This window comes from Dinoponera quadriceps, unplaced genomic scaffold, assembly GCF_001313825.1.
Source record: "Dinoponera quadriceps isolate SergipeBrazil2010 unplaced genomic scaffold, ASM131382v1 scaffold96, whole genome shotgun sequence".
In the NCBI taxonomy this organism is placed as follows: domain Eukaryota; kingdom Metazoa; phylum Arthropoda; class Insecta; order Hymenoptera; family Formicidae; genus Dinoponera; species Dinoponera quadriceps.
Genome location: NW_014554269.1, coordinates 546029 through 558558, shown reverse-complemented (window position 1 = coordinate 558558; position 12530 = coordinate 546029). Strand labels below are relative to the sequence as shown.

Genomic DNA, 12530 nt, shown 5'->3' with positions numbered 1-12530 from the left:
GGCATTCATTTATTCGCGACCTTTTGAATGCGAATGGCCGTCGCGAGTCGAGATAGAAATGACAACCCTACCTGTTTTCCCACGTGGCACTCCGCTCGTCGTGATATACCCCGCTTCTCCCGCGTCCTTCCCTATCGAGCGCCGCTCTTATCTGCGATAAGCGAGGGCGGGGAATAGATTCGTCGATGGCGCGAAAAAGCGTCGCGTGTAGCCGTGGAAAATTCACAGAGCGTCGCCCGATCGGCCGGGTGTGATAACGTGCGCTTACGGGCGGATGTAAGGAACAGCCTCGAATGCATAATCCAGCCGCGATTCATCGGGCCGCGCCATGACAAATGACAGAGGCTGCGCGGTATAGCCTGATATTAATGTCGAGCCGCGCTGAACCGCCGCCGAACGAAGAATGCAGATTAACGAGCAAGAAGCGGTGAAGAAAACGACGACTCGCGTCGCGGCAAGAAGCGCCGCCGAAAGAAAAGCTCTCGCTCTTAGCCGGCGAGAGGCGAGCGGAGAGGCGAGGCTGACATTCCGGGTCGACGTCGAAGATACGGAACCGGGGATAACGATGACGACGACGCTAATGCCGTCGCGAGGTGATCTAAGACAGATGGGATGGAAAAAGGGCCGCGGAAAACCGGAGTGATAAATAAGCGGGCGCGAAAATGAGCGCCGGATCTTTAGTGTGCTTCTCAGGCTCGAAGAATCCGCTGTGTAAGTTCGAGAGTAATGAAATAGAGCGGAGGAGGGGGAAGGGTTTTGAGTCGGTGAAAAGGTGCGGTTCGAGTGTCGAAATATTATGAAAACTCGGCGACATGACGTCACGTCTTGAAATATACGCGAAGATCGATTGTTTAAATACGTATGAAAACTGTTTGTTGTTGCGTTTCTAAGATAATATGAGGTTCACCTAGAAGATCAGTTTAATGCAATATAAACGAAAATCTGAGCGGGGCCAAAAAACGACCTTGTTGAGACTCTTCCTTTGGCTTTAGGGCATTCGATGGGGATAAATTATTTACATTGTATATTGTTGAATAATCGCCAACATTTCTCCAACAGCGGAATTCTCTATTCATTTAATTTAATAATTCATTTATTTACTTGTCCGTAACCGGGAAGAAGTTTTGACAATGCGAAAAGGGAAAAAATGTATCGGCATTGCTGGTCTGCATTGCACGAAGCGGATGTATTGAAAAGCTAACCGAAATTTCCAACCGGTGGAATAACTTGGCCTCGACGAGTACGTCGGGAAGTCACGATGCCGGTTTATAAAAATTCATAGCCTCCGTAATTTCGCTCCCGGCTTTAGACCGACGAGTACGACGAGGTTTCTGCGACTTAATATCTTTCAAGTTAATATCATTGCGCCTCGAGGGAAAGGTGAACGTTAAAAATCTGAAAAATCTTGGCGCGTTTCACGGTGAAAAAGGAGCCCGACCGGCCGAAGAGCTTTCGCACGGGAGCTTATATACACATCAACGCCGCGAGAGGTCGAAAGTTATGGTTGCTACACGCGCGACATGAATGCGCCTTAACGAGCTTGGCCTTGGCTAAACGACTATGGTCGTGAGAGGTCGGAAAAAGCTCTTCCTGAAGATGCAAAGGAGCCAGCCGACATTCTGGGTCGGCGACGACGACGGCGATGCTTTCGCGGTAACGTGCAAACATAGCGGATCGCGAATCGCCGATTAAATCGCGCATGAAAAATTCATGCAAGTTTCGCGAACGGCGGGGAATTGGAAAACGAGCATTTCCATGGCCACGATTTCATCGCGGAATGCAGCCGCGATCGGAGATCCGGCAAGGGCGATCCGCGAGCAACGCAACGCGGCGAGAATTCCTGCGAAAATTACGCGCCGCGCGTTCGACCGTGCGGACTTTCCATTGCGGCGAGTTCCCCGAGGAAGGGGAGGGTTTCACAATTTCACGTTGATTCGGTGAAAATGGATCGGTCGATCGGTCGAGAGAGAGAGAGGGGGAGAAACCGGAAGATGAATTCACCACCATCGCGCCGAAGACGCATCCGGATCGCGTATTTCGAAACCGGAAGAACGTTCAAGAGCCTCCGGTAACTTTGGGTTTCGGATTTCGAAGGAAAAAGAGCCCGTGTACCAAGTGCGAAAGATACCTCGCCGAAGGAGCCGCGAAGCAAAGCGGCTCTCGGCTTTCTTCGCGACCACCGACAACACGAGGTTATTCCGCAGAGTGCTCCGCATAATTAAGAGAAGAAGCTCTCTCGCGAGAGCGAGAGTCGGCGAATATACACCGGGCGGTGCGAAAGCGTGTAGCGTTGCAAGAGCGAGCTCGAGAGGAGCCGGCCGGGAAGCTTCTTCGGTCGATACGGCGAATTAGCCGGGCCAACAAGGCGATGACGAAAAAGAAGAGGAGGAGGAAGAAGCAGCAGCGGAGCATCAGTTGATACACGAATCACCGTGCTCGCCGGCGCTCCTCCATTAAGGGGTCGCGCCGCGTGGCTCGGGTGTCGGGTTGGTAAGCAAGCAAGATGACCAATAAAGGAACGAGGATGGCGGGAGGTAACCCCAAGTTACCTCCTACATTTCGCCGCACGATCGTAACACGACCTACTAGAAGCAGAGGCGGTCATAGGTTACGTACATCGCTTCCGGTATTAACGACAGGTACCGCGCCGCACCTCGACGGTCAGCTGCAGCCGGCGGTGCGGTGGTCGAGTTTTCAGCTTTAGCAAGTCAAATTTATGCAGATGCTCGCTCGGCTCGCCCGTCGAAGGCGAGCGAGGTTAGGTCGCCGCGAAATTTCCAAAGTGCCATTCCGTTTATTCGGAAACCCGCCGGCGCGTTCTCGTAGCCGGCCGCTTTCGAGCGCCCCGCGGAAGGACGAGGAGAACACGCGCATGACTGCGAACGGGAACGGGGGATAAGTGCTCGGGAAAGCGCGGGTCTTCCTTCGCAGAGAGTTCGATTGTTGGGTCCTTCGAATACCGATCGTCCTTACCGCCCGGGTCTTGATTAATGCGGCCGTCCGGCCGGCCTTCCTCACGCCGGCTCCTCTGTCCGGCCAATTGCACTGTATGCTGTTATTACGCGGAATGGAATTTTGTCCGGAATTGAAAGTTAAGAGAGAGAGAGAGAGGGAGGGAGGTAATGTTCAAGGAAACATCTCCTATTGACTATAACTTATATAATAATATTTATTGACGGAAAAGCTCTTTAATGCACGTTACGAGACAAGAATCGTAATCGATGGATGATATTTTTGAGATTCAGCAGATGGAAAAGTTAAAAAAACAGAGAATGCAGCATAAAGTTACAAATTGTGCGTGTGATTCGAGTTGATCAATCTAACATCTTATATACACATTTCTCGTCTCATCGTCGTCGCAATCGACGGTTGCAGATCGGTTCCGACAAATCGCGCTGTCGGCAAACAAAACTCCGACGCGTGCGGAACAGTAATAAATTTCAAAATAGCTGAGCAGTCAATAATGCGATTTAAATGGTTAAAAGTAAAAAGTATACAAAACTATACAGAAACAAAAAAAAAACATACGCTTAAGTTAAATGTAATTCAATAACAAGATCGAATAGAGTAACTCGAATAATTAATATAAGTAAACTACATAAATAAACGCAAATTAAGAAAACGATAAAGAGGACGCTGCGAAATGCATTGAGATGCATTTTATCGTCGATTCTACATGTCTGAGAAGCATTTATAAGCGTTTCTATTTCACGAAACCCCAAATCCGAAGCCAATCTGTTTTCGAAAGCTGAAATATGCTATAATTGCCACGGGGTTCTATCTGCTGTAGCAATTAAACATTGAAACAGGGTAAAGCGATAAATGTGTATTCAGTGTTGGGTTACACAAAGGTAATTTGCGACAGTTGTCATCGCTGAGGGGTGATTATGCAACGAATCCATTGTTATAATTAGAATTACAACGACGTATCCCGCGATATCGGTGTCGCGTATTCTCCTCGTCGCCGATCTTCGGTTTCATTCACCCACCCGCGCTGTCGTGGGGCCTCGCAGACGCGTTCTCGGACTGAGAACGTGTGACAACATCGATTAAAAGCGCTTCGGCGAAGAGAGCGGCTTGTAATATTGATTCACGTGATAATTTTAGGCGTCTCTTCCCACACGCCTCCCTACAGACAACTCCGTAACAAGGTCGCCGGAGCGGTTTTTTCGTCGCGGCTCTCTGCGCGCAGTTTGCATATTATTCAGTGGCCTGCATCCACAATTTTTTCCCCGAATTAATAGAGTCGTGTATAATAAGGAGTCGTGACTGTCTCCTCGAGAGAGAGAGAGGAAGAGAGAGGGGGGAGGGGGCTTCGTGCGCACGTGCACACACCGTGAATCCGCGAAGGGCGCGAGAAAACGCGCGCGCTCGACAGGTCGCATTCGCCGCGCTGGCGATTCGCAGATTCGCGAGCCCGCAACACGCGCGGCCGATCGAAGTCGCGCATGAATGTTAATAGTCCCGCGAAAACAAGGTTTTCGCGTCGAGCCGAGCCCGGAGACCGAATTCCCGACGGTTGTCGATGTCGCGCCGCGGCAAAATACCGCCGGGACAATTCTCGAGCGCGATATACTCATTTGTTCGTATTCCGCGCGCCGTTATCACAACGTGTATGATTCCGGATCAAACTGATAGCGTTGCATGTCCACCCCGGACGCGCGTCTCATGCTATTTACACGCGAATGGGCGAAGCGACAGCGCGCGATCGCCGGTGAAATCGCGCGTCGCTCGTTGCTGGGTATCATTAATATCCGCGAGTATAATTTGCAAAACAATCGGCGGATCGAGCCGGCCGCCGTGTCCGTCGTCCGCGTTGCTTTTCGTTCGTGCGAGCGTTTAACACGATATACTGATTGGCTGAGCGCGGCGCACACGGCAAACAAAAATGCCGGGCCCGCCGCGATTGTTTGTTGGAACAAGGTGGTGGCTCACGCACGAACACGCTTGTTTATTATCGGCCGGAATCGATTCGCGCGCGATCCGTCGGCTGAAGCGAGCGCGCCTCCCTCTCGTCGCTGGCTGCACGTTTGTTTGTTCGTTAAAGCGCAGCAACCGCGCCGATCCGCTCCGGACGACCTGTCATGTAGCGTGACAGTCCTCTCCCTGTCTCTTTACGTCTCGTGCGTGTGCGAAGGTCGAGAAATTATCCCGAGAAACCGCGAGATTCCAGGTTCGCGATTTTCTAATCGACCGGGGGTTTAGTCGCGACATTAGTGAATGACTCGCGAACTCACATCGCTCGGAAATCTCGCCTGCGAACTCCTCTCCGGATGCTTTTTTCGCGGGATGTCGCCAGAGTATCGCGAATCACGTTGCAAATATAAACTTATCCCCGTTCTCTTCCCTTCGGATTAATTATACTTCACACTTGAGACCTCATTTTTCGTCAGAGCTTATTTTTTCTCCGGACCGGTTGTCCGACTTGTCTCGATTTGTCTCCGGCGTTTTTTTATAGTTTTTCTTGTTAAGATATACGCAGAGAAAAAAATTTTGGCATTTGTAATTAAAAATAATCGCATAAATGAAAGAATTATAGTCGGGGGAACCGTTTTTCTAGTGTTACTATAGCGTCAGTGATAATAATCTTATTATATCAATATACATATTGCTATTACTATGTTTTTTACATAAAAACTAAAAGAAGATGTAGGAGGCCATTCAACGATTACGTCACGCGAAATTTGAATATTTTTTACCATCTCCCTCATCTTTCATCACAAAATATTTGCCCCCTTTCATTACGTGACATGAATTACCTTTCTCCCAGTTAACACGTAGAATAAAAGACAACCGTTTATAATCATATTGTGGATAATAATTATCATAGATTGCACGTTACTATCTTCTTTTAAAATACAAATACTTTTTAGGCATAAAATTGATTACTTTATTTTATAATTTTGATTGGTAAAGTTATGTTTTTGAGAGAATAAATATTAAAAAATTAACATATTGATTATCAACATAAAACCACGTTAAAACTTCAAATTGTTAACCAAATTTAACCAAATATATCACGAACGCAAATAAAGTGGATAACCATACACATCCATATTTACAAGTTGTGGCATATAATGTTACGTTCAATGGTCTTTACTCTCCTCGCCCCTCTCCCTGCCATTACATATTGTCACGCAAGCTAATAGATCCCCCTCTCCCTTTCATGGTATGACGTAATTGTTGACCGGCTCCACAGTTGATTTGCTGAAAATGATTGTAAATTTAGTGGAATTATTCTCAGTGTACCAAATATGGGGCGGAAATTTGATTTTGACGGGCTAATAAGAATTGAGATCGTTTCGACAGTTTTGTAAAATCATTTAAACGACTTACGATCTCCGTAGCGAATTTTCCCCAAGTATCAGCGAGACCTCGCATGCAAATAAACGGACGAGCATTTGATCGCGCGACGGGAGGGAATTTCTTTATTTTCCCTCGATGTCTCATCGACGATCGGTCTGTATTTACTAGGATCTTCTTCGTTTTACTCTTCCTTCCCCCTCTTCACCAAAATTCGACTTGTGACGCGAGATGTACATATAGCGCGCGGCCGGCAACAGGATCGTAAAATGCAAATTGCCCGACGATGCGCCCGGCGTGATTGGCCCGCGTAATTCGCAATCCTCGTGAGAGCTGATGCACGGGGATGCTCGCTCAAGATCCGCTTTAGCCTCCGCGAATTCGAGAGGCTGCATCAATTTTTGATTCAACGCCGTACCTCCGTTCACTGACGTGGGAGGAGGAGACGTAGCGTTTCCTGAAACGCTGGGAAATCCCTCGACACGTGTCGAGTTATACTCGACGAATCGAGACACGGTTGTTAAACGGACGTTCAATCGAACGGCACGACGTTCTCGCGGAAAATAATTCGCGAAACACTCGCGGATTAATAATAGACTTGCGATTGATTTTCCCAGATTAATGATTTACTGCGTAATCTCGGTGAAATTAATTCATGCCAGCCATTTTATATATTTACAGATCTTTATTCACGCATCGCGTCAAATAACTCGTATTTCTTTCTCAAGCCAGCAAAGATCCCCCCGTTGAGTTCTGTTTTTACGTCCTGGGGCATACGATTACGCAAATCCCCGTGCTCCTCGACGAACGACCGTTCGATTAAAAATCAAACGACGACCCGAAGGAGGAAATCTCGACGTCGACCAGCCGCGATCAAGTCGGCGAACGTTTTCGCTGAATCGACGCGCGATCTCCCGTTCGCTCGCTCGTCGTTCGAAATGTAGAAACGGCTGCGACAGCGGAGGCACGATATCGCGACCCTTTGTCAAGTTTTTACAACCCGAACCTTCTCCGATCCCTTCGCTCGACGGTCGGACGAGCGAGTGCACGAGGGTAGGAAAATCGAGAAGGCGGGTTAGAAGCGTGTTTGCCTAGGTAGATAGACGTGGGTAGACGGAGCAAAACAAAAAAAAAAGGAGGGAAAGAAAGCAAAGGAAGAAAGCAGCCCATGGTAAGCGAAGCGTTCTCTATATAAAGAGCGAAACAAGTCGCGATCCACCCGGAAACTCCGTCCCTTTTTCGCCAGACGCGAAGGTACTTGAGCGAAATCGAAATAATCGGAAATCGACGGGAAGGCTTTGCCATTGTTTTCACCGAAGGGGGTAGGTTGAGAGGGGGACAATGGGGACAGGGAGTGAAGAAGAAGGGGGAGCCCGACGAGCGCGCGCGACGGAGAGCGATCGATTTCCTCTTTTATATATATATATATATATATCTCTCTCTTTTATTTTTTTCTTCCTTTTTCTCGTTTTTCCTATTTCTTTCTATTGTTTCGTTGTGTTTCCTCTTTTTCACACCGGTTTATCGTTTTCATTAAACTGTCTCGCGTAACTGATATCCGGTAAGATATCCGCGTGATAAAACAAATTAATTGCCCTTCGACACGCCGCGTTGGCTTTTATTTAATGCCGTCGCGCTCCCCCGTCGGCGATTGACGCGTACGCGCGCGTGTACACGCACACACACACACACACACACACACACGCCTGTACACATGCACGTGTGAAGCTAGCCTTTGCGGGTCGACGAGATTAAACGCGGGGAGTCGTTCGCACGCTAATTTAAGCCGCGCATTGTGCGCGGCCTGTCGTATCGGTTACAGCGCGGTAACGCGCGCGCCGCCTCTCGAATCGTTTTATCGTCGATATTTAGGCAGCGAGTCGGCCGCGCGATTTCGCGAGGCTCGTTACGTAAGTGACCCTGCGAACGAGCGCGAGTTGAGTAATCACCGGGTGGCTCAGTCGGGATCCGGAGCGTTCAAAATTCGTCGACTCGCAAAGGTTCTCTCCTGCGGCTCTCCAACTCGCGAGATAAGGTTAATAATTAGCGATCCTTCTCGCGACACTTCGTTCCTCGCGGGTTTTACGAGACGAAGGTCTCGTTTCTACGCGAGGCGGAATTTGAATCGTGAGTTTCTCTGAACGATGTGCAGACGAGGTTTCCCGCCGGAAGAAGTCACAGAGAATTCTCAATTTTTCCCTTTCAATATTTTCCATTTCTCCACGATACTTTTGTAGCTGAGAACCTCAAGTGAATATTCTATTCAAGCTCACCAAAATTGATCAAAGGAAATTACTTTGTTATCCATTTGGCCGTTCGAAGTCAATAATCCTGCTTTTTTCGGTCGCTTTGTATCTCGGAAGCTATCGATGCTTCGATATTTACGCGGAAAAAAAGGAACTTAAAATTGTGCACAGAGAAACTCGGTGAAATTATGGTCGCCGGTTGAGAGATCCATTTGTCTGCGCAGTCGTATCTTTATCCACTTCGAGTCCCGTTCAAAGTTTCTGCGTCTGTGAAAAGGAAAAAAACGACGATTACCTTACTTCCGAGGTTGGAAAACCGCAGAGGACAAGAATCTCTCTCTCTTTCTCTTCCGCCTGAGATAGAGATTTTTACGTATCGCTATGCCCATCAAGCTAAGGTTGACGTTCCTTGAATTCAGACGCGTTTCGAAATTAGGCGCACTGACACGCGAATTCGAGGGGAGAAATCGCGAAGAAGAAGACACTCTGGAAATAACACGCTCGATTGCCGATCGAACCGTTCCTCTGAATTATTAACGTAACACGCTCCCGACACGCCGCGTGCGCTCGATTGCAAATTCGCGTATCAAGTGCGAAACGACAACGGCGAGCGAAGCGTCTGAATTCAAGCGAGATCTCTCGCTTGTGTGCGGTTGCACGTTTAAGGAACTTATTGTCCGCGCATGAAGCGCGGATTCAATCGATGCAACGTAGTAACGCGCGCGCGAAAACAACGGAGAACGCGCGCGCGCGCGCAGTTATTTGTCGATACGCGAGCAATTTATTCGCGAAACGGCGCGAGAGCGCGAATTGAATGAACGACAAAAAAACACACACAGAGGCCAGTTCTCTCGAGGGCGATCGGAAGGAAATAACGTGCAACCGCATGCGATTTTTAATTATTTATTAAATATCGCTCGTAATTCGTCTGTACGATGCAGAAGTATTCGTCATTACCGCGCTTCGAGCCGATTTCCCGATAAACGAAATCAAGCCCGCGATACTGCGAATTTCGCGCCGAATATTGCGTACACGAACGCACACCCACGTGCATGTTTTGTGTGTACACGCAAATCCGCATCTGCATCGGACGACGCATATTTGATTACAGGATCCGCGCGCGGCCGTATCCCGTAAAATTGTCAAAGTTTACCCCGCCGGCCGGCGCGATTTTATCCGACGTCGGAAATTTCTCTGCCGCGTGATTCTCCGATCGCGACCGCGATTTATTTCCAATTGTCGCTTTCCGCCCCAGCCGATAATTATTGCCACGACAACGAGCGACAGGCGCGAGCGCGCTCTCCCGAAAGTTTTAATTGAAAACGCCCGTCGCGCATAATCGTTTGTAATCGAGAACCGTGCGAATTGTTTTCGATTTGAATCGCTAGAAATTACGTTCTCAATTCGACCGAACGACCGATTCGCAAGGGAGTTCTTCCGTTTCGCGTCTCGCTGCTAGCGAACGACCGCGAAATCGCCCTTCCTCCAAAGGCTGCGGCGGCAACGAGAGCGTAATCGCGCCCTTTGACACGGCCGTGTGCGGATTCCGCGATCGAATAGGCGATTGGTCGGCGGGGGCGAAACTCCCGCCGGTCGGCCGGAAAAGTTTCACTTCGGCTAATGCGTGCCTCTCAACTCCGCAGGTGAACAACGCAACAGCCAGGGTACAGACGAAAAAACCGCCAACGGTGCCGAACGGTAAGTCGAAACCTTCTTTACTTCTTTTTTCTCGCCTTTATTCCCCCCCTCCTCCCCCCTCCGTAATCAGGGTGTCTACTACCGGGAAAAAGCTGGAAAATCTGGGATTCTCAGGAAGTTTGTTTACGCCTGGAAAAATCGGGGAATTCTCAGGGGATTTTATTGAAAATCAGAGAATTCTTAACGGACATTTGTCTGCAAGCCATATTATTACGTTGTTCATAGACGAAAAATATGTGATATATTGTAATATATTATAAAAGTTGCATTTTGTACCGGTTACGCATTACATAATATTTTTGTTGGTAAACTTTGAAAATAACATTTGAAAACTTCATGCAATATGAAATATAAATTTTTTAGAGTACTTGTATAGTTTCTTTCGAAATTTTTCAGATTTAATCATTGAAACTCGAGTGATTCTTAATTTTATTTTATGATTCGCAAGCTTTACGAATTGAAAATATGAAGATCTTTGCACAATAAATAATGTGTATTCATTTGCAAGATACATTTAAAAGTACTTTCGTTTCACCTGAAATTTTTTGCGAAAAAGTGTCTGGAAAATTGGAGAATTCTCAGGGATTTTTGTTCGGGTAGAACAAAATTAAGTAGACATCCTAGTAACATTCTCCGCTCAGGGGAGGAAAAGCTCGTCCCGCCAGTCGCTTAGTACTTAAGCGTCCGCCTTGGGACGAAGTTCCATTAGAGTTTAAATATCGTACGCGGGATGTTTTGCCGGCATGCGCACGTTGCATCGCGCGGCATTCGTTCGTCTCGCTGAAGAACCGTAAGTTCCGGAAGAGCGGGAACGCGGTTTTATTCGCCCCCGTGACTTTCGCTTCGCAATGAAAATTGCGATCATAACTATCTCACCCCCTCGTTCGGGAGCTTTCCAATCGCGAGCGTTTCCTCTTGGCGCAACCGCGAAGCCGACAATGGGGGCGCTCTTATTCCGCTTTACTTCTCTCAAAATGAAAATTACGCTCATAACTCTCTGTCTCGGTCCTTTGATGACGCAACGTTTCCGATCGCGAGCGCTTCTTCGTGATTCCGCGGTTTTTACCGCTTAATCATCCCCGAGGCGAAACAACCGGAACATTTCGCGCGAAACAAGCGAAATAACAGCCGCGTTCGGAACATAAGATCACACTCGGACCGCGTATAGCGCGTGTTGCCGCGACGGAGTATGAATTATGCTCGCGGGGCTATTCGATGCGTGAAATTGAAGTTTCGCGGGCGAAAATTCGCGATAGAAAAATACGGCCGGCCGTCACGGGATCGCTGTCCATGAAATAATAAAACAAAAAATATGTAGCTCGCGTATCATCCCAATCGAACGCGATCTACGCGATATATATTGCTGATAATATGAGGGAATGCACGAGCGAATAGCGCGAAGAAACGAGGTTATCCCGAAATTAGACCGACAAATTTCGAGTACTCGTAAAGCCAGCAAAACAAGTAATTTTTATTGATAAATCCGTGTTCGAATAAGCCATTTTGGTACTAAGGGAAATATTTACAATAGTTGTTGGAAATGTTCGCCATTTACATCTAGCTTCCCCATAATATAAGATGCATATCGGCCAGTTGATCGAAAGAAAAAAATGTCCCTTTTAAAAACGAATTTCGGATAAACAATAAGAAACGCTGAAATACTGAGCTCGCAAATCAATAACAAACAATACGAATTCTGCCTGTTTGAAAACCTCCAACAATCTTCTATTCGATAAAGCAATTTTTAACCATATTTTTTATCAAGAGATAGCTATAAAAAAAACCGGGGGAAAATTGCTGATATCTCGGCATTGAAGTAATATAATAATAAAAATATAATATAATATAAATAAAAATATAAATAAATGACCAACACTTCGAATAACTGTTGCAAGTGATTTACTCCAGTGCCAAAACGGTTTGTTTACGGTTTGTTTACGGACATGGGTTTATTGACAGAAATTAAACTCACAATTACTTGGTTTCGGTGTCTTTTATAAGCATCTGAAGTTTGCCGGTCTAATTTCGGACACCATATGTACATTTGCCACATCCTGCGAGTTCGTTAATATAAGATAATAGAGAGCTCAAGCGTCGAGAGAGAGAAAGAGAGAGAGAGAGAGAGTTTGTCCTCCTCATATTGCGGGAGGTAAGACGAGAGCGCTTATGCGAGGAGCGGCGTTCTAAAAATTTCGCGATTTTCCCTTTAGCTCGCTTCCTCGTCCGCTCGCTCGCTCTCTAACTTTCTTTCTCGCGGTTTGTCACAGTGCGCCACCATAGCGC

General features: G+C 47.4%; 1 protein-coding gene across 10 annotated transcripts in view; it reads left to right on the top strand.

The window, feature by feature from the left end:
* The window catches only part of LOC106752109 (RNA binding protein fox-1 homolog 2-like), a 370278-nt gene that overhangs the window by 286249 nt on the left and 71499 nt on the right, over positions 1–12530 (top strand). For all 10 annotated transcript variants that reach the window (XM_014633549.1, XM_014633558.1, XM_014633610.1 and 7 more), the window contains one exon: positions 10193–10247. In XM_014633549.1, coding sequence (XP_014489035.1) covers positions 10193–10247 — 55 coding nt within the window. The remainder of the gene's footprint in view (positions 1–10192; positions 10248–12530) is intronic.